This window comes from Haliotis rufescens, unplaced genomic scaffold, assembly GCF_023055435.1.
Source record: "Haliotis rufescens isolate VD_foot unplaced genomic scaffold, xgHalRufe1.0.p SCAF_1, whole genome shotgun sequence".
Taxonomy (NCBI): domain Eukaryota; kingdom Metazoa; phylum Mollusca; class Gastropoda; order Lepetellida; family Haliotidae; genus Haliotis; species Haliotis rufescens.
This window is the reverse complement of record NW_025963779.1, coordinates 15,350,637-15,370,054: the sequence shown is the minus strand read 5'-3', so window position 1 is coordinate 15,370,054 and position 19,418 is coordinate 15,350,637. Positions and strand designations below refer to the sequence as shown.

The following is a 19,418-nucleotide window of genomic DNA, read 5'->3' as shown; positions in this document are numbered from 1 at the left end:
ATTTGAGGTTTTACATTCAAAGTAAAACCTCCCGAACGAAAATAAAACCTCATAAAAGATTTTACTTTGAAAGTAAAACCGCGTTGTCGTAAGAGGCGAATTAACGGGGTCGGGTGGTCAGACTCGCTGACTCGGTTGATGCATGTCATCGTATCCCAACTGCGTAGATCGATGCTAATGATGTCAATCACTGAACTGACTGGTCCAGACTCTATTATCTAAAGACCGCCGTCATTGCTCCTTGCGGCGTTAAACAACAAACACACAAACAAATAACGAAATCCCATGTCACTTCACCTCACCCGGCATTCAATCAAACCCGAAAAGGGGCGTTCCCTGGGCTGCATACATTGACATGCGTCTCTCCCGAACTGGGTACTCCCACACTCACGTATGAAAAATAGCCACCCACCCCTCACAGGTCGTTTACCGACACGCCGACCCAAACTCTCGTCCTGTCCCACAGTTCAGTCATACGACACAGACGACACAAGCGACACAACAATAGTCCTTTGTACCACAAAATCGAACAATCAGCGGCGAGGACTCGGTGTACACCCTTGTACACCCGTGTTACAGAGCGAACTAGAGTTACCCGACGTAATGCGTGTACACGTCTCATGAAGCCTGGCTGTACGCAGCTGATGAAGATGGCGTGGCTGTTCAGGTATATTGGGTATGTATGTTGTTTGTTGTTTAGTCGTGCTGTATGACTAGCTTGTAACTGGCTGCAACGTGGAACGCATTTACCACTAACGTCTAACAGTTGGGTTCATGCTCACAGTACAGGATATATACATCGATATAGCACGAGTTAAATGGCTGTATCGTCGACTAGATTGCTCGTTGTGCCGTGGTGTCATTCGGTGTTAAGTGAAGGGTTGCGAACTGGTTGTCTTAGTGCTTTCTCAGCGTGGTGGGGTATTGACGTTCCGGCTGTACATATTCCAGAATGTCGATACTTCATGGCGTGGCGACTGGGAGTTGGTTATACACCTGGCGAAACGTGTGAAGTACTTAATGATCCTAGGTATTTCCAGGACTGTTTGACTAGATCGGAGACATAGAACTCAATATGTATCACTGAATCATGTCGTAATTACGAGACGTGTTTAGTACATGTACTTATCGCAGTGAAACCTCGTTAAACCGGACGCTACCCTTCCCACTGCATCGCCCGGATTAACCTATTACGGAATATGGAACGGAGAATAATGTCACTGTGTATACATGTAGGCCTTCGCAACACTAATCTTCGGGAGATTGGGTTTCCGGACGAACGGGGTACGGATCACCCGGATTATCCAGAATATTATGTCTCTATACTATGATTAACATTTATCATAATAGAATTGAGATATATTAAACTGGATAATCGAGGATTGTTGATATTTTTTTATTAGTAGAATGGACATAAAAGACACTGCATAATCGAAGGTTAGATACTTATTATAATGTCCAATAGAATGGAGATATAATACATTGGGATATGGAGGGTTGGGTAAGTATGTATCACAGTGGAACGGAGAAATATTCCACTGGTCACTCCAGGGTTGATAATTACTTGTATAATGGAAGATGGGTATGGGCTGAAGTGGTTTTACTGTAGGAGATATATTTCTATATTCACCACACATGTCGGATGATACGATCGGACTTTTGGTAAAGCAAACTTGTGATTGGGTAGTTTTTTTCCCTTATGACGCCAGACGCTCACAAAAGACCATGCAACCAGTTTGTGCTCGGTCTTACTGGTCGTCGTGACTAAAGCGCAACTATTCGAAAACCACATACGGCTGATTGTATCGCTATGTAAAGCGACGATCGGGTGGACTCCAGGCAGGCCGATCAAAGCGGCGTTAAGCCGCTGTCATTTCCTCACTGACGGGAGATTTATCCTAGACCCAGACTCAAACGACTATTGATAACTATCGCACACAGCACACACAGCTGACATCCCTTTAAGGCTGACTGGTTATGCATGTCACAGTCAACACGCTACACTATTATGTCGCCACGGGAAAAAAACATAGCGATGAATAGCTTATGTATAAAGTTCCTTTCCTTTCAGACCGTACTTTTCATAGACACAACATTAAGTTATCGTGTTACAATTCTACAGAACCTAAAGATGTATAAATTAAATTGTTATCTGGAGCGCATCAAATGTATTGCTTCTATCATAAGAAACATGTTTTTAGACGGCAATTATTCAAATGATAATTGCACTGTTTATTGTTCTAAATCATTTTATAACAATTACAGTAAAGTACGGTTATAACGAACTCAAAGGGACTACTAATTTTAGTTCGTTTTAACCGTAGTTCGTCATAAGCATATATACAGCATAACTACAGCAAATAGTCGGGACCAAAAAGTAGTTCGTTATATCCGTCAGTTCGTTATGAATAAGTAGTGTCTCGTAAGCCAAGATATGGCTGGATGTTTACCATCTTTTATTGTGCTATGAAATGTTTCAGCTTTGTGTTTACCTTTAGACACTTTAATACACTATATCTGTCTGTCTATAAACTTCACAGCGTTGACTCACTATTGAACTAATACTTCAAGTACAAGTATTACTCGACAAATATTATTCACATTGATGTGATAAGGTGCAGTGTTTTGTTCGTTTTGTTTGTTTGTTGTTTAACGCTGCACTCAACAATATTCCAGCTATAAAACGGCGGTCTGTAAATAATCGAAACTGGACCAGGCTGTATTTGCATGTATTAGAATTGGTCTTCAGTGACCACTGCTTGTCGTAAGAGGCGACTAACGGGATCCACATAAACGCGACATATACTTTTGTATTAACAATTTAACAAATGAATGAACAAGAGGCAGGGATTTTCAATAAAAATGAAGCGGTGGGGTAGCCCAGTGACTAAACCGTTCGCTCGTCACGGCGGAGATCCGGGTTCGATTCCCCCTTAGGGATAATGAGAAGCCCATTCGGGGTTGGGGGGGGGGGGGGGATGAGTAAATGCTTGATGACGCCACAATGCGTGACCGCTCCTGTCTGCCAGATAACAGAAAGATGCGAGTTGTGACGAATGCACCATTGCGAAGTGCAAAGTTGCGTCCTTTAAGCTAGTTTCCTGTAGGATATGCATCTAAATGCCAGAGTCGTGACGTTGGTGCGTTTCCACTGTGTCCTGTGTCCAGTTTCTTTAAACCTTTTTCTAACAGTATCTTGGTCGCTGTGATATGACAGAAGTACTGTTAACATGACGTTAGACTTGACTGACATGAGAAATGATGGTTGTTTGTTTGAGATGACCCCCGTGCAGTATCGACACCCTCTGTCGGACTGACGCGAACCTACGACGCCTTGGTTACCACGGGATGTAACCAGGGGAGATCGGGGTGGAAATCGATTCTGGGAATCTCAAGTCTTATACATTATTTGTCAGCGAATATTAATGTGCGTGTGTTGACAAGTTGGCCCATTGATGCCTGAATCATTGATGTAGTTCCGCATGCAGGGTAACTGAGGGCATTTTCAACTGTCTCCGTGAGCTGTGGAATCACGAATATACAAGAATGGGTAATGCATGGACTTTAAACTGGTAAGATAGGATATACGGAAATGTGGGTAGGGTGTGTCCACATTGTACCCAAATCACGAATAGACAAAGAATAATTATGTCAATATTATGTCTTACTATATACATGCCGTGACGTTAAAAGTCCTTAATATCTCTAATAATAGGCCATTTATATTGCTCATATTTCCACACCACTCAGGAGCATGCTGAAAGCGCTATTATTACCCCGGTCACTGGACCAGTGTGCACTCAAGAATCATTCTCAGCTCCCTGGGGAGTATACAACCAAAGCTGCCTGTTAGGCGCTAGAAGGTTAACAACCTTCTCATCCTACCATGTACCCATTCACTGCTGGGTGAAAAGAGGCACATTTCGAACAAAGTCACTTGTTCCGGGAGACGCCACATATGTGCTTCAATGTGGTGCAGGACCGAAGCTCTAGAAGCTCTCAGGAGCCAAACGGACACCCATCCAAGACTTAACTTCACCTAATTTGTGACCTGTGCACAGTACCACAAGGTCATGACTTAGTATCTTTCCTGGGTATAGGATCACGGAATCAACAGATTAGAATGATTCTTCTGACTTCAACTATGTTATGGTTGATACACAATTTCTGTATAACGTTGCCTAATTACCTATAGTTGCGTCAGCTTTACTTGTTTAAACGCCGAAGACCCGGGTTCGAATCCCGACATGGGTACAATGTGTGAAGCCCATTTCTGGTGTCCCCCGCCTTGATATTGCTTGGATATTGCTGAAAGCGGAGTAAAACCATACTCACTCACTCACTCACTTGTTTAAAATGCACGTTCCGCACGTTAATTCCTGGCTCTGGGAATCAACAGTAGAGTGACGTCATTATAATGAGGCGATTAATTAAACCCGGTAATGGTTTAAACGAGGGAATGACCACGGTTTAAATCATAACCGGGTTTAATTAATCGCCTTGTTGATGATTCTCGTGGGCTCGCTGGACAACGCGGGCGTCTTGTGTCGTGATAAGGTAACTAGATATTACACAATAGATCACAATGGACTGTGACCATGTACAAAACAATAGCAGGTACAAAGATCATTCGTGAGTATGCATGTGACGATGGACTTATCAAACCTCCATTCAATCTGCCCCAGGAAAACGCTGTTTGACTTTCACACGTGTCAGTAACATTCCACACTATGCCCGTGTGTGTGTTTGTCTCAAGGGGCATTTGCGCGATGTGTATGTTTGTCTGAAGGATTAACGAGGGTTGACCCTTGCTTAAAATCAACCGTTCAAGAGGTTCGGTTCCCCTTGCAAAGTCGCCCATCGTCCTCGCCAATCCACAGCATGGGTCGTTACAGGGCCCTGGAAGTAAGGCAATGGTAGGTACTCTGTCGATATATCCATTGTTTATGATGATGATGATGATGATGATGATGATGATGATGATGATGATGATGATGGTGGTGATGGTGGTGGTGGTCGTGGTGGTGGTCGTGGTGGTGGTCGTGGTGGTGGTGTTGGTGGTGGTGGTGGTGGTGGTGGTCGTGGTGGTGGTGGTGGTGGTGGTGGTGGTTGTTATTATTATTATAATTATTATTATGGGTGAACAGGGGACTATGTTCGGCGGCTTGAGAGTTTGCACCAATATTTGTCTACCCTTAAAAAAAAATCAAATTAAGTCGCTGGTTAATGGACCGTGACATGCATTGGCTATAAAACAGGACAGAGCTATGGGTTTTGTTTGTTTAACGCCACCATCAGCAATATTCCAGCTGTATATATATGACGGCGGTCTGTAAATAATGGAGTCTGGACCAGCCAGTCCAGTCACTGACATCATAAGCATCGATCCACACAATTGGGATCGATGACATGCATCAACCAAGTCAGCGAGCCTGACCACCCGATCCCGTCAGTCGCCTCTTACGACAAGCATAGTCACCTTTTACAGCAAGCATGGGTTGCTGAAGACCTATTCTACCCCGGATCTTCGCGGGTCTGGGGTGGAACAGCTAAGGTATTCGGTATTAGATTATATGATTTTCAAATACTTTCTGAGATTTTCATCGGAATATATTAGGACATGTGCTGATCGTTATTCCGAACTACCAAGTGGCGGGCGATGTGATTCAAATAAAATGCGAAGCAGGTATTTTGTTTTTGGCATCCCCAGCTGACGAAAGGATTCGTTTATTGTTTAGACTTTGTAACACGAATCTATTAATATGTTATTTAAGTGGGTATAATTATTTTCGTCTAAAAAGCTAATACTATGTAAACAACGACAACGTTGGATGCTCGAAAGCAACATAACGCGAAGTTAACAGATTACTCTCAACATGAGAATATCCTTGCTAGTACGTAAGAGGCGGAGGTCCGCAATAGACAGTGAGTGTAAGGCCTCTATGCGATAGGTATTTGTCGTGGGTGTGGTTGTGGTTTTATCGTGGCTTTAACGGTGTCCTCAGTGCTGTCTCTTCTCTTGAAGACGACATCGTTGGTTGGTTTGTTGTTTAACGCCGCACTCAGCAATATTCCAGCTATATGACTGTGGTCTGTGAATAATCGAGTCTAGACCAGACAATCCAGTGATTGATATCATGAGCATCGATCCACGCAATTGGGATCGATGACATGTATCAACCAAGTCAGCGAGCCTGACCACCCGATCCTGTTAGTCGCCTTTTACGACAAGCATAGTCGCCTTTTACGGCAAGCATGGGTTGCTGAAGACCTATTCTACCCAGGAATCTTCACGGGTCTGAAGACGACATCAATATTGGCCTGTCTCGTCAATTAATCGTGATCAAGGCTATTAGGTACCCTCTGCGTACCATCATCTCATAAAAGACCCCAGTCAGCCATAATCCTGTTGTTGATACTACTAGCTTCACCTGTTGAGATGTTTACCTTATGGCAACCCTTTTGTCTACAGGCTTCTCCACTCTAGTGTACTACATCTAAATGGTTTAAACATATTTATTTTCAAAAAGTGGGAACATGGATTGGTAAACAGGCGAAGCGCTTATGTTAATACCGCTCCATTACACATAGGACATATTACAATAAATACATCAATGAAGGTTAGATGTAACAAATAAATTGTACATGCCAAGGTAGATGTGTTTATATAATAAATCTTATTTGCAGTTTATATTAAACAATTCATTTAACTGAAAATCTGCCAGTTTTTAATGATGTTTTGAATAAATCTAATATTAGGATTTGCTCTTCCTTACTCAAATACGAATTCCCGCATAGCACTGTTTGTAAAGAATAACCATGTTGGTAAAAAAACCATTTCATTTCGAAGAACATACTGTAAACTACGGTTATAACGAACACGCTTATAACGAACTAACGGATATAACGAACTAAGTTTTTAGTCCCGACTATATGCTGTAGTTATGCTGTATATATGCTTATAACGAATTACGGTTATAACGAACTAAAATAAGTAGTCCCTTTGAGTTCGTTATAACCGTAGTTTACTGTAGTAATTTGTACAAACAAAAAAGAAGTGTAAAGCTGAAAGCATATCTTCGGTATGATATCCACAGGAACAAGTTTTTGTACCGAAGATATATCTACCATACTGATCTGCGTTAACATAGCTGCAGCCAAGCCTGAGGCGACTGTGAATAATTTGACATAATCTGCTTCCATAATTTAAATCCCAGTGTGTACCATTGTCTCCCTTTACGTGAAGCAAATTCCGAAATTGTGTAAACCTAATCTACTCAACTGTATAAACACTGCCCCATACCTGTATGTGTGCTTGTCAACCATATTCTGTACATCACTTGCTCGATAACAGTGTTAGAAACTACATGGAAACGTCGCCCTAATTGTAATAAAGATGTGATTCATCCATATATCTTATATCCCCACCTTCAAGTTATATATGTATGCATTGTCGCTCAGCCCTTGTCATTATATATATATATGTGTGTGTGTGTGTGTGTGTGTGTGTGTGTGTATATATATATATATATATATATATATATATATATATATATATATATATATATATATATATATATATATATATTGAGTTGGGTACGGGCATGTTTACCTAGCAGTTAATGACTGTCATTACAACGCAGAGACCGTGTTTCACACGTTTCAAACTCAAACTCAAACTCATTTATTCTCAGAAAAACCACCCACGGTGGTACATGAGATACAATTATATACAATTTTTATTATGTACACAATGACAGCATTTAACAAGAATAGGATTCGTGGCTACTAATACAATTTACCAATTGTATTGTAAACATTCTTAAGGAATTTAGATAGGCCTTTTAGATCTCTTACACTGTTTGTGGTCATAGTTTTTTTAAATTGGGACATGTTTGGAAACTGAAGATAATGCTTATTTAAGAGTTCATATCGCTGTTGGTGAAAAGCTTCACATCGGAATAAATAGTGAAATTCATCTCCCACAGCGATTGAATCACAGAGTAGACAGTGGCGGTCTTCCCTGGGAATGTTCAACCATCGACCAGTTTCAACGGGTAATCTATGGTTAGAAGTTCTGAATTTTAATATAGGGAGAAATATTGATTTTGAGAGCAATAGATATTTCTCAATTGAAGGTTGATTCTTCAAGTACTGGTAATACGACCCTTTGGAGCTTGATTCGGCAGTGGATTTCCAGTTCTGACGGAATTGAGATATATATATATTTATATATATTCACAGTACATCGTCTAGACCTATTAAACCAGGGCCCACTTGCACAAAGCGATCTTAGCGCTACGATGATCGTAACTTCAATACCTTAACATAGGCTTACAATAGTCGTAGCGCTAAGATCGCTTTGTGCAAGTGGGCCCAGGTCTTTAACTATGAACGTTTTGGAAGCAGACATTTATGTTTTCCGGGTGACGTAAATTAAGTGTGTATGAACTTAGTGGTGTATGTCCGATACAGCGTTATCACCGGGAACACTCGTGAAGATCCGGGTTAGAATAGGGCTTCTGCAACCTGTGCTTGCCGTAATAGGTGACTGTGCTAGTAGTAAGAGGCGACTAATGGGATCGTTTGGTCAGGTCCGCTGACTTGGTTGAAGCATGTCATCGTATCCCCATTGCGTGGGTCCATGCTTATGATGTCAATCACAGAATTATTTACAGACCGCCGTCATATAGCTGGAATATTGCTGAATGCGGCGTTAAACAACAAACAAACAAACAAACAATCACCGGTATATCGGCCTGTGAGTATTCGTTAAACAAACCAGTGGTTCATCCGGCGTCCACCATTTTATTTAAAACTACAAAGTACGAGAATCTGTACTTTATACCAAGAAAGTGTTATCCCAAATGTAACATTTGTTACATTTGACCACTTTCTAAATGGCATTGTGTGTTCAAAGCTTTCGGCCAAGGGAGCCGTGTCAGTTTACACTTGTCAGAGTGGTACACAAAGTACGTGATCTAGACTACCAGTTGTCGGACTTTCATTTTTGTGGAAGCCTCGGTGGTTAGATCGCTGACTTTGCGTGCTGGCAATTAGGTGCCTCACTCTGACGGGACGCAACCCCCAAAAGTCCGAGAATCTGTACTTTACCAAGAAAGTGTTATCCCAAATATAACATTTGAAACTACAAAGGGGTTAGGTAAAAGTCATATCTGACATAGCGACTGGAGTAGAATTAGTAGGGAAATTGGCCCTGTGAAGGTAAAGAAGCTTGTTGGAACTATGTTTTTGTTGTGAGAATTCATTTTAGCTTTAATAGCTATTATTGCATGATATTTTCATTTAAATGCGATCTAAAGCACAGTTGTACTGTGCATGTTAACAGCGTATTATTGCCTGACTATAATTTTGTTTCCATATCTGAGTCACACATTCAACAGAAAAGTATGCGCAATCAAATGCTTCATATATGAATAATTGACAGCTCTTCCTGTTGTGTCATATGAACTGTTCAGGTCATTACTGATCACTGAACGATTAAATGTAGGAATAGGAGCCGCATTGCGTGTGCGTGCGTGCGTGCGTGTGTGTGTGTTTATCATATTAACCTTACTGACATGAATAAACACCTTTGTATTATTGATATTCAGATATACAATCATGTGAATTCATTTAATTTAGTATAACACGCGATCCCATGCCCCCCCCCCCCCCCCCCCCCCACACACACACACACACACTCCAATCGTTGGCCCCATTAATCATCAAACCAGTCGATCCGCCATTGGTCTGCATCTTGGCATCTTCCCTAGGGCAAGGGAGTTAACTGATTCTAAAAGGAAACTAGAATTTTACAGTCTTGCCTCGGGTAGATGGCATCTTGGTTGTAGTTGTTTTGTGTTATCGTTCCAATGATAGTGTACAGGGCGCCTTGTCTCAACCGTGTGTGGATACTATCATGCAAATCGCACATTTAGCCATGTATTTTCCTCATTTTATTCGCCTTTTATGACAAGAATGGGTTCATTGAGGTTTATTCTCTACCTTGGAACACCCACGGGCGATACACATGATGAAAAGTGAATCTGTGTGATTGATCCAATACAGTATATAACCTGACCCATTGATGTCAGTATTCTCTTGCCATGCACGGCTTGTTAGCTCAAAACACGATACTCTGAATGTGCACATGTATTTCCTCAATACTCTTCATGAGAAACTCGATATTGCGCCACTTACTGTTGCAATGTTAATAGAAGGAAATGTTATTATATTTGTAATGTAATTGTGTTCATGATATAATAATGAAAGACAGATTTATGTGGGGTATCCAGATAGTCCATGCTCAACAGCGCTCAGTCATCTGCCCTTTTCAAGATGGTCTTGAGGGTTGACTCCAGCTGAAATAGGGTGTAAGTGTATGTTTGTAAAATAACGTGTAAGTGTATGTTTGTATCATAGGTTGTAGGTGCATGTTTGTATCATAGGGTGTAAATGTATGTTTGTATCATAGGGTGTAAGTGTATGTTTGTATCATAGGGTGTAAATGTATGTTTGTATCATAGGGTGTAAGTGTATGTTTGCATCATAGGGTGTAAGTGTAAGTTTGTATCATAGGGTGTAAGTGTATGTTTGTAAAATAAGGTGTGAGTGTGAGATGGCAAAATAGTGTATAAATGTATTTCTCGTCAACTAATGAATAAAAACGCAGAATATTTTAAACGTGTTATGCTTCGCCTTAGATTACCGGAATCACTGTGCATGTGCTTTGTGAATCATCTGAATTCATTCACTTGGATATTTGTGCTGACTATCACCAGTGGTACAATCTGTAGACATGCGTGTGGACCCTCAATAGATCTACAAAGATCGATAAGAAATCTAAACATTGGGCTGGTTTTCAGGTGTCTTTCAAAGCGTCGATGCGGTCCACTGCCCTCCTTTGAAAATCTACACGGTGCCCGATTCTGAATTCAGTACAAGGGCCTGGGAATACGAGTGGCCCAGTCATCCATGGCGTCACATTTACCTGTGTAGTTTGCGTCCTTAGGCGTGCTAAAAACGTATGATCGCGGGTTCGAATGTTAGTGCATGGGTTTCACAAAAGTGGTAAACGTCTAAGACCTGCATCACGTTAGGTTTTCCTCCCATGCAGTGATCTAACTGAAAATACTGTTCAAAGTAGCGCTGAGCCAAACTCTCTTAAAGCTGCACAACATTATGAGATATCTTGACAGCGCGGATAGTCCCCGTGAAGCGGAAGCGGAAGGTCCGGGGTTCGATCCCCGACCGCGTCATACCAAAAGACGTTAAAAGATGGTACTTGTTGTTACCCTGTCTGGCGCTCGGCATTAGGGGGCTAAAACAAGGACTGGTCGGCTCGGAGTCAGTATACTGTGTCTGAGTGGGGTATTCATGTTAAACTGCGGCATAGTATCTCAGTGAGCTAGCACTATAAATCGGCATCAGTCCGGACTAGTACAAGCAGCCACACAAACACACACACGTACATGCACGTCGCTATATAAGTGCAATAATCTTGGACGCGACGTTAAATCCAATCTCACCTCACCTCACCTCACCTCACCATTTCACCTCACCTTGTAGACGGCAACTAATAACGGAACAGGTGGACACAATGGCTACTATGTGTGTAAAGTTCATGTTCGGTGTGGCCTTGCTAATTTTGTGCCGCATTTTAGCCGTTGAGGCGGTTCAATGTCAAACTCGACATTCTTGACTGGTCCGTTTATGTATATCGGAAGTACAGTACTGCACACATTCTGGTGTTACTTCCTCGCACTGTGATACGTTGACTGCAGTTCATAAATATCCGGAAACAGCTGGTCTACACCAGGACCAGGAAGACGAGTTGGGTGCCCACTATCTCGACACGCTCACACCCCTGCGTTTGTCAGCTGAACGTGATATCTCCCCAAGGACAGGGGTGCGTTCAAAGCGGGCAGGTGTTGTTTACCAAGCACACCCGTAATGTAGCCTGAGACAGTCTGTGCAGCCTCTTGCCCACACCCCAACAGACAACGCCTAGCTCTACTGTCCAGTGTCAGACACTCGGGGAACAGACAACGCCTAGCTCTACTGTCCAGTGTCAGACACTCGGGGAAATGACCCAATGGTAGGTACTGGTTTTGTGAAATTGGAATACAGTATATATTTTTATAAAGAACTGTCTGTGTATAATGGCTCTTACTCACTGAACCGCTGTGGAAATGCGTTATTGCCGCCATTGTAGAATGTATGCGGTGTCATACGTATTACATTACAGTGACTTGAAGGGTGGTGGTGTGTGGGTCGGGAGATTTCTCCCCCAGCTCTGCTTTGGAAGACCTTTTGTCTATGTGTTTATCATTGACCCGGCTTGTGTTGCAGTTTAAAACAGGAAATTGACAAACACGGAAACACTAGTTGTCAAAAACCGGGTGTACAACACACACGCACCAATCACCAGCCGCCCCGACCCCGCCCATTAAACCAATGTGTTCCAATACATGAGGGTACCAACCCGACTCCCCTGAATCCGGAATACAATCACATTTTTCATTTGCCCACCCCTGATACAACTTAACCCAAATCTCAAAAACAAATTTATGTATTTTTAAATGTTGAATGTGCATACCACATACGACTTGTTTATTTATATTCCCCGAATACCGCCTACCAAAAGGGCCTTTTTGAAAACTTCATCGTCCCTTGCGACATGCGAGGCTTCCTACCCCCGTTTGGTAGGAGGTATTCGGGGGTCTATTCCAAGGGTATTCGGTAGGCAGATTCAACTGTTGTGTTTTTAAATGTTTCAGTAAAATAACTTCAAATCTCCCCCGTTTAAGGTGGAGAGGAATAGCCCTCTAGGGTTTTGTCTTTGATCGACATCCTTCTACCTTTCGAGTGTGAATTCTGGCATGTGCTTTTGAGATTTGTGTTAAAGCCCCACCCTGACTATAAATAGCCCGCAAGTGGCGGTGTTTCAGTTTCGAACAATGACTGACAATGTAAACACAACCGAGTGTCGGGAGACGTTTTTTGAAAACCATACGGGAACGAGATCACCATTGACCGTCAAACTTCGTATCAACTTGAATGACAAACCATGGCTACAACAAATGTCAGATCACTTGTATAAGCTCCGCCCACTAGAGTGCGGTAGTTACTACCGCAGATGGGGCTTTAAGTGGTAGACGGGGTTCAGGGGTGTGCAAATCAGACTCCGTGAAAACTAGGTAGTGTTCGGGATTCTGGGGAGGGTGGTTGGCACCCTCACATGCATGTATATGTCAGTGTGACTGAGGGTAAACAGAGCTCTGGGTAGGTTATCTCGCGGAGCAGGTAAGAGCGACCTTGATAAGGGACATTTTTAGTTGGGGTCGGTTAAATGAGAAACATTTCAGCCAACGTCTGATAATGGTCACAGTGGCCTAAGTCATAATCAAATATTACCCGTGAAGAGTCGGGTCCATAATGATCTTGCTTGTCGCAAGAGGCGACTAACGGGATCGGGTGGTCAGGTTCGCTGACTTGCAACTGATTGACGTATGTTATCATTTCCCAGTTTCGGAGATCGAATCTCGTTATGCCAATCACTGGAATGTCTGGTCCTAACTTTTATAACTTTCATAACGCTAGAAAAGTGCTGACTTATTCTAACGACACGTGAAGATTTCGGGGTAGAATAGGTCTTCAGCAACTCATGCTTGCCGTAAAAGACGACTATGCTTGCCGTAAGAGGCGACTAACGGGATCGGGTGGTCAGGCTCGCTGACTTGGTTGATGCATGTCTTCGATCCCAATTGCGTGGATCGATGCTCATGATATTAATCACTGGATTGTCTGGTGCAGACTCGATTATTTACAGACCGCCGTCATAAAGCTGGAATATTGCTGAGTGCGGCGTTAAACAACAAAACAACCAACCAACCATGCAACTCATTCTAACTCGGATCTTCACGGGTCAGATTGAATATTGTTTGGATGAGTTATTATATTCGCCACTACTCGCCTCTTGTCGTAGCCTGCATGATGTCACGAGTTGGCCACGGATACGGTTTTTGTATGGAACAGTATGACGATACACTGTTGTAAAACACATCTGTGACGTCTTTCTATTGTTTAAACGCTCCATTTATTTTTCCGGAATGGATAGTTGTTTATCAATGATACAATATCTCGAAGCAACATATTGTGGCAACATGTGTGTCGTCAGCGGGCTTAGAACCCGCATCGTTTAATTTGAGGACGCCTATTGTCTACCTCAGCTACGGCGAGGCCTAACTGTACGACGTGAAATTAACTATTAATTATTTTGAAATATTTGCATACTCCTTAAACGTTAAACAAATATGTACGTACTTTTGTATTATAGCAGGGTAGCTATAACACTGTTCATATTTATAGCAATTAGGTCAACCTTTGACTAGAAAAATATTCAGGTAAACATATATATCCTTGTTCAGGGCTCTACATTTGCTAAAATCCCCGTCAGCATGTATTTACTACGTTCAAGCGATTGATACAATACTAGTTTAGGACCATACGAAATTATGAAGAGCCGTGTACCATGCATTGTTAATATCAGCTCGCGCCGGAGCTTGGTACTTCGCGCCGGACTTCCCGCTGTTTTGCTATTTCGATTGCGAAAACATAATGTTGACATATACTAGTCAAACTGTAACAAATATGACTTTTTTCGAGTGGAAGTACTACATTTATCAATTGATATATGTATCCATTCTCTGAGAACTAAGGTTTGTTTTAAGGCAATAGCGGTAATCTGATAGCGGTTGCTGAAATAAACGGCGAGTTGGTGTAATCTGCCAAGGACCATGTTATTAATATTCTATAGGTCTTCAAACCAACTCGCAGACAAGGCCGCATTTTGTAATTCAGTACGGATTTGTTGATATGCTATTTCCGATGACATGGTGATATGTGTTTGTGGGTAACATACTGTATATTATGGGAGCCATTGATTAACCCGTGGTTTAAGCAAATCCGTGGTGCGATGAAGGGCCTTATTTCGAGGGACGACGCTAGTTTCGTTTGTAAGTGGCACAGTGATATTTGTTGATGAAATGACTTGTTATTGTCTGAAGTTCAACATAAAATTATAAAAGACAAGATATTTTATCCAGCTGCAATTGTTTTTTAGTAATGTTGTATTAATGGTCCATTGCAATTATCAATGGCCCATATAGTATAACGAATGGCACATAGTTGCAAACATTGTGAAGCCCATTTCTGGTGTCCCCCGCCGTGATATTGCTGGAATATTGCTAAAAGCGGCGTAAAACCAGACTCATTCACTCACTCACTAGTTGCAAATATTGGCCCATCAAATTTGTGAACAAGGGACTATAGACGCATGAAGACAATTTCCTTCCAAATCACTATTCATAAAAATCAAGAAATGTGCTGAGGCCATCGGCCCATTATACATATGGGTTGAAAACATGTCATATTGGGGAGAGAGGGTATACGTTAATTGCAAGAGTTCTACTTGTACTTGGTTTAAAAGAAGACATCACCTCGTAATATTTACTACGAGGTCGGAAAACACAAACTGTTTGACAAATATACCCACCGCCAAAAAAAACGCTAATATCATGAATGTTGATTAATATATGAAGACTTACTAATATTCAAGAGATATTAGATTGGTTCAATACATAATCGAACATACGGATATGTTGTGTCAACCGATGCTCATGAACGCATCACATGTGACGTCATAGATCCATGACTGATTGATACTTTTGTCATTGAATGGTACACATTGGCAACATCTCTTCTTAACGTACACACTTCTCTATATGTTTCTATGGTTCGCGTTTCTTTTGGCGGTGAGTATATATAAATATTGAAAAAGTTATACCTTAAAGGTAGAATTCCGAGCCAACAAATGGTTTATAACCACATGCATATTTACAGTTGCAATAAGGGTTATAAAACCTGTCATGCCCAATGCCATTTGTCACTATAGATCGTATTAAAGTATTTCATCTTAGTTGTATAAAAAACTAAATGACGGAATTGAGCGACGTTTCGTGTAGATTTTTATACGGTTGTCAAGCTGGAGTGACTACGACCAATTAATGAGAGGTTATATACATGATGTGCTGTGATAGGCAGCCTGTTGGAGTGGAAGTGGTGAACCCAGGGTTCATGCACAGTCACAAATCGTTGCAAGAATCTTTCTGAATCAGCCTCAAACAGAGCTAGATTATCACAAAACATGTTGTGCCTGGTGCGTTTCTTTGAGCAGATGTCAGAAACTTTGGCACCCAAAGAGCTGATACGTTCTTCAATTCCCAGTATTTCTGATAATGGAATGTACTCTCTCCTGGGAAGTGCCTACTGAACCAGCTACGATCAGTCGTTCGCCAGTCGGTCGGTCCTCACAATGGCGTGGATTCTCTGGATACATTTAACCACAATTCACAGATAGATATTCTACTGGTGTCGCATGCAGAAATGCATGTAGGTCACATTTGAGTTTGGATCTTGCATCCTTTAGGATGAATGGAAGACGACGTGTAAGGACGGCCTGAGTGTTTCTATGCGACTCCATCACTGGCTTAGTCAGTAGTAGGTAACATTCCAGCAGCACGTTTTGCTTGTTAAGTCTTCCTCCGTATTTCTTCAGCTTGTTTCTCCCTCATCCTAACGAATATGTGAACTTTGTATTTTCAGTAATCGGAGGTTTCTTCGGCGACGCACTGTATTATGGATCCTTTTGGCTCTGACGCTGTTGACACTGATCGCCCTCCACGTCGATGTACCAATCCGGGTGTACAAATCCGGTATTGCGCAGAATCCACCAAGAGTAACACCAGTAACACCGGGATGGGAGAGACTACGCCAGTTTCTGGACAATGTGGATGTTTACAAAATAACGAATGAAGACCCATTGGCGTGGACATTAAGTGTCCTCCCACCTCATCCATCAGGGAAAATGATAAATAATATCAACCCTAATGTACAACCAGTAACAAGGATGGCAACTCGCCAAAATGTGCTGAAATATCCGACCAAACCAAAGTTGGGACGGAAGCGAATCGTGGTGGTAAATAACCCCGGTTGGGACTGGATCAGAATGGGAGACGTGGGATTAACAGACTGTCCCGTTGAATGTACCTTGACGGCCGACACGTCCCAAATTCAAATGGCCGACGCCATCATTTTCTATGCTGTTGGGTATTTCAGGACCATACCCGTGCGAGCTCACGGCCAGGTATGGATTTTCCTCTCTCTGGAGAGTCCATCTTATTCGTTGTCCCAGGCATTCGAGAAACCCGAATGGCATGGTCAGATTAACTGGACCATGACCTACAGATCGGATTCGGACATCTTTTATCCCTATGGCCGTGTCAATAGACGGGGGGATTTTCTTACAACGGACTACACTTCTCTCGCAGAAAAGAAAACCAAGAAGGTTGCATGGGTTGTGAGCCATTGTGAAACCGACAGTAAAAGAGAGGATTATGTGAGACTCCTGAAACAACATATCGGTGTGGATACGTTTGGCATGTGTGGTCTCCCTTGTGGAAATGAAGGCAGTTTTGAGTGTTTACAAATGTTGACTAACGATTATAAGTTTTATTTGTCATTTGAGAACACGCTGTGCTTGGACTATGTGACGGAGAAGCTGTTCCGGAAGATCATGGTGGCAGATGTGGTGCCAGTTGTAAGGGGATTTGTCAATTATACTAAATACATGCCGCCCAAGTCGTTTATAAACGCTGATGATTTCAGCACCGTGGCTGAACTTGGCAAATATCTTAATTACCTCGATAAAAATATGACTGCATATCTGGAATATTTAGAATGGAGAAAATATTATTTTGTTGTGGAGAAACCAAATCCCACTTGTGAAGTTTGCATGAAGCTCCTAGAACCGGAGAAATATAGAAACGTTTATGAAGACGTGTTTTCTTGGTGGACCAAGGGCGTGTGTCATTCTCCCAAGCCGATTGTGTGACGTACAGTTCTTTTGAGTGAATTGCTATTGTTTGACATATACTTGTTACGTCAGCGAAATGAAGTTCAACATTTGTTGGTTGATTTTTTTAAATTATAGGTGATTCATTTTTTAGGCAGTATATACTTGTAAATTGGACTGACTGACCCCCAAATTACAAATGTTATCAAATTGTTACTTGGCTGAAAACAGTTGCCGATACACTGCAAACTTAAGGTTCAAAGCACAACCATGATACTCGCATCAAATACATCACCATCTCTTGTTTGTTTTATTTTTAGCCACCATCAAACATTGATGTTTTATCCATGTTGGCATATACCAATTTTCTATATACCAGAAACCCTCTTACAGTACTGTTAAATGAGAATATCCAGCAACGATATCAACGTGAATAGAATCCAACGGATTAACGAGCTTTCAATTGATATATGAAGATAGGATTATTTACATGGAAAACTTATTCATGACACTTGTAATAAAACATATTTCCATTTTGCCATTTTCTTTTCTGTATTAATCATTGTTATATACATAATATGCTGTGATAAGCAGCAGATTAACATTAATAACATGTAATAGATAACAAGTAGCACACAGATGATTGGATGAAGCCAGAACAGTAAGAATAACAAACAGTACATAGGTAATGAGTGAGTGAGTAAGTTGGGTTTAACGCTGCTTTTAACAGTATTCACGGCGTGTCAGCTTAATGTGGGAGGAAAGCCCGAAGTGATACAGGTCTCAGACGTTTACCACTTCGGTGAAACCCACGAGCACGGATCTGATGCTGACAAACCTAGAAACATAATCGGGGCGAACCGGGATTCGAACCCACAATCATATGTTTCTGGCGAGCCCAAGGAACGCTACGTTGCACAGCGAATCGCGGCGCCATAGACGACTGGGCCACCCGTGCCCCCACACAGGTAATGAAGCCAAATACTAGTATACAGTAAAGATGAAAATCATTTTTAAAAAGTTGAATAAGCTCATTGGTTACTAATTAAAATAGTTGAACAAGCTGATTGAGGACTAAACAAAATCTTGATTAGACAGACGGGATGTAATACCCTTGATATCTGTTCATCCAAGATTTGTGACGTCGGATTTCTAAGGCTTCCGAGAGTTTTCATTTTTGGTTAAGTCCTGATGTATTATTGAGAGAATTTGGACTTTGTAAAACGTCGCTCAATGTAATAAACCAGAAGTTGTTATCCATAAAGTTGTTTGTTTTCTTATTTACTCACCAACTTCTAGAATGCCAATCAAACATTTATATAAAACAAGGGGCGGTCGGGTTGCCTAGTGGTTAAAGCGTTCGCTCGTCACGCCGAAGACCCTGGTTCGATTCCCGACATGGGTACAATGTGTGAAGCCCATTTCTGGTGTCCCCCGCCGTGATATTGCTGGAATATTGCTAAACGCGGCGTAAAACCATACTCACTCACTTATATAAAAC

At 41.8% G+C, this 19,418-nt stretch overlaps 1 protein-coding gene across 8 annotated transcripts in view; it reads left to right on the top strand.

The window, feature by feature from the left end:
- Positions 1-358: 358 nt before the first annotated feature.
- The window catches only part of LOC124149102 (3-galactosyl-N-acetylglucosaminide 4-alpha-L-fucosyltransferase FUT3-like), a 39,251-nt gene continuing 20,191 nt past the window's right edge, over positions 359-19,418 (top strand). The window contains exons 1-3 of one of the 8 annotated variants that reach the window (XM_046520487.2): positions 11,787-11,997; positions 12,043-12,100; positions 16,669-18,456. In XM_046520487.2, the coding sequence (XP_046376443.1) occupies positions 12,090-12,100; positions 16,669-17,956 (1,299 nt within the window). In that variant the 5' untranslated portion in view covers positions 11,787-11,997; positions 12,043-12,089 and the 3' untranslated portion in view covers positions 17,957-18,456. Of the gene's footprint in view, positions 677-4,553; positions 4,917-11,652; positions 12,101-16,668; positions 18,457-19,418 lie in introns of those variants that run through there. The other 7 variants (XM_048391468.1, XM_046520471.2, XM_048391414.1 and 4 more) reach the window with 7 other exon arrangements.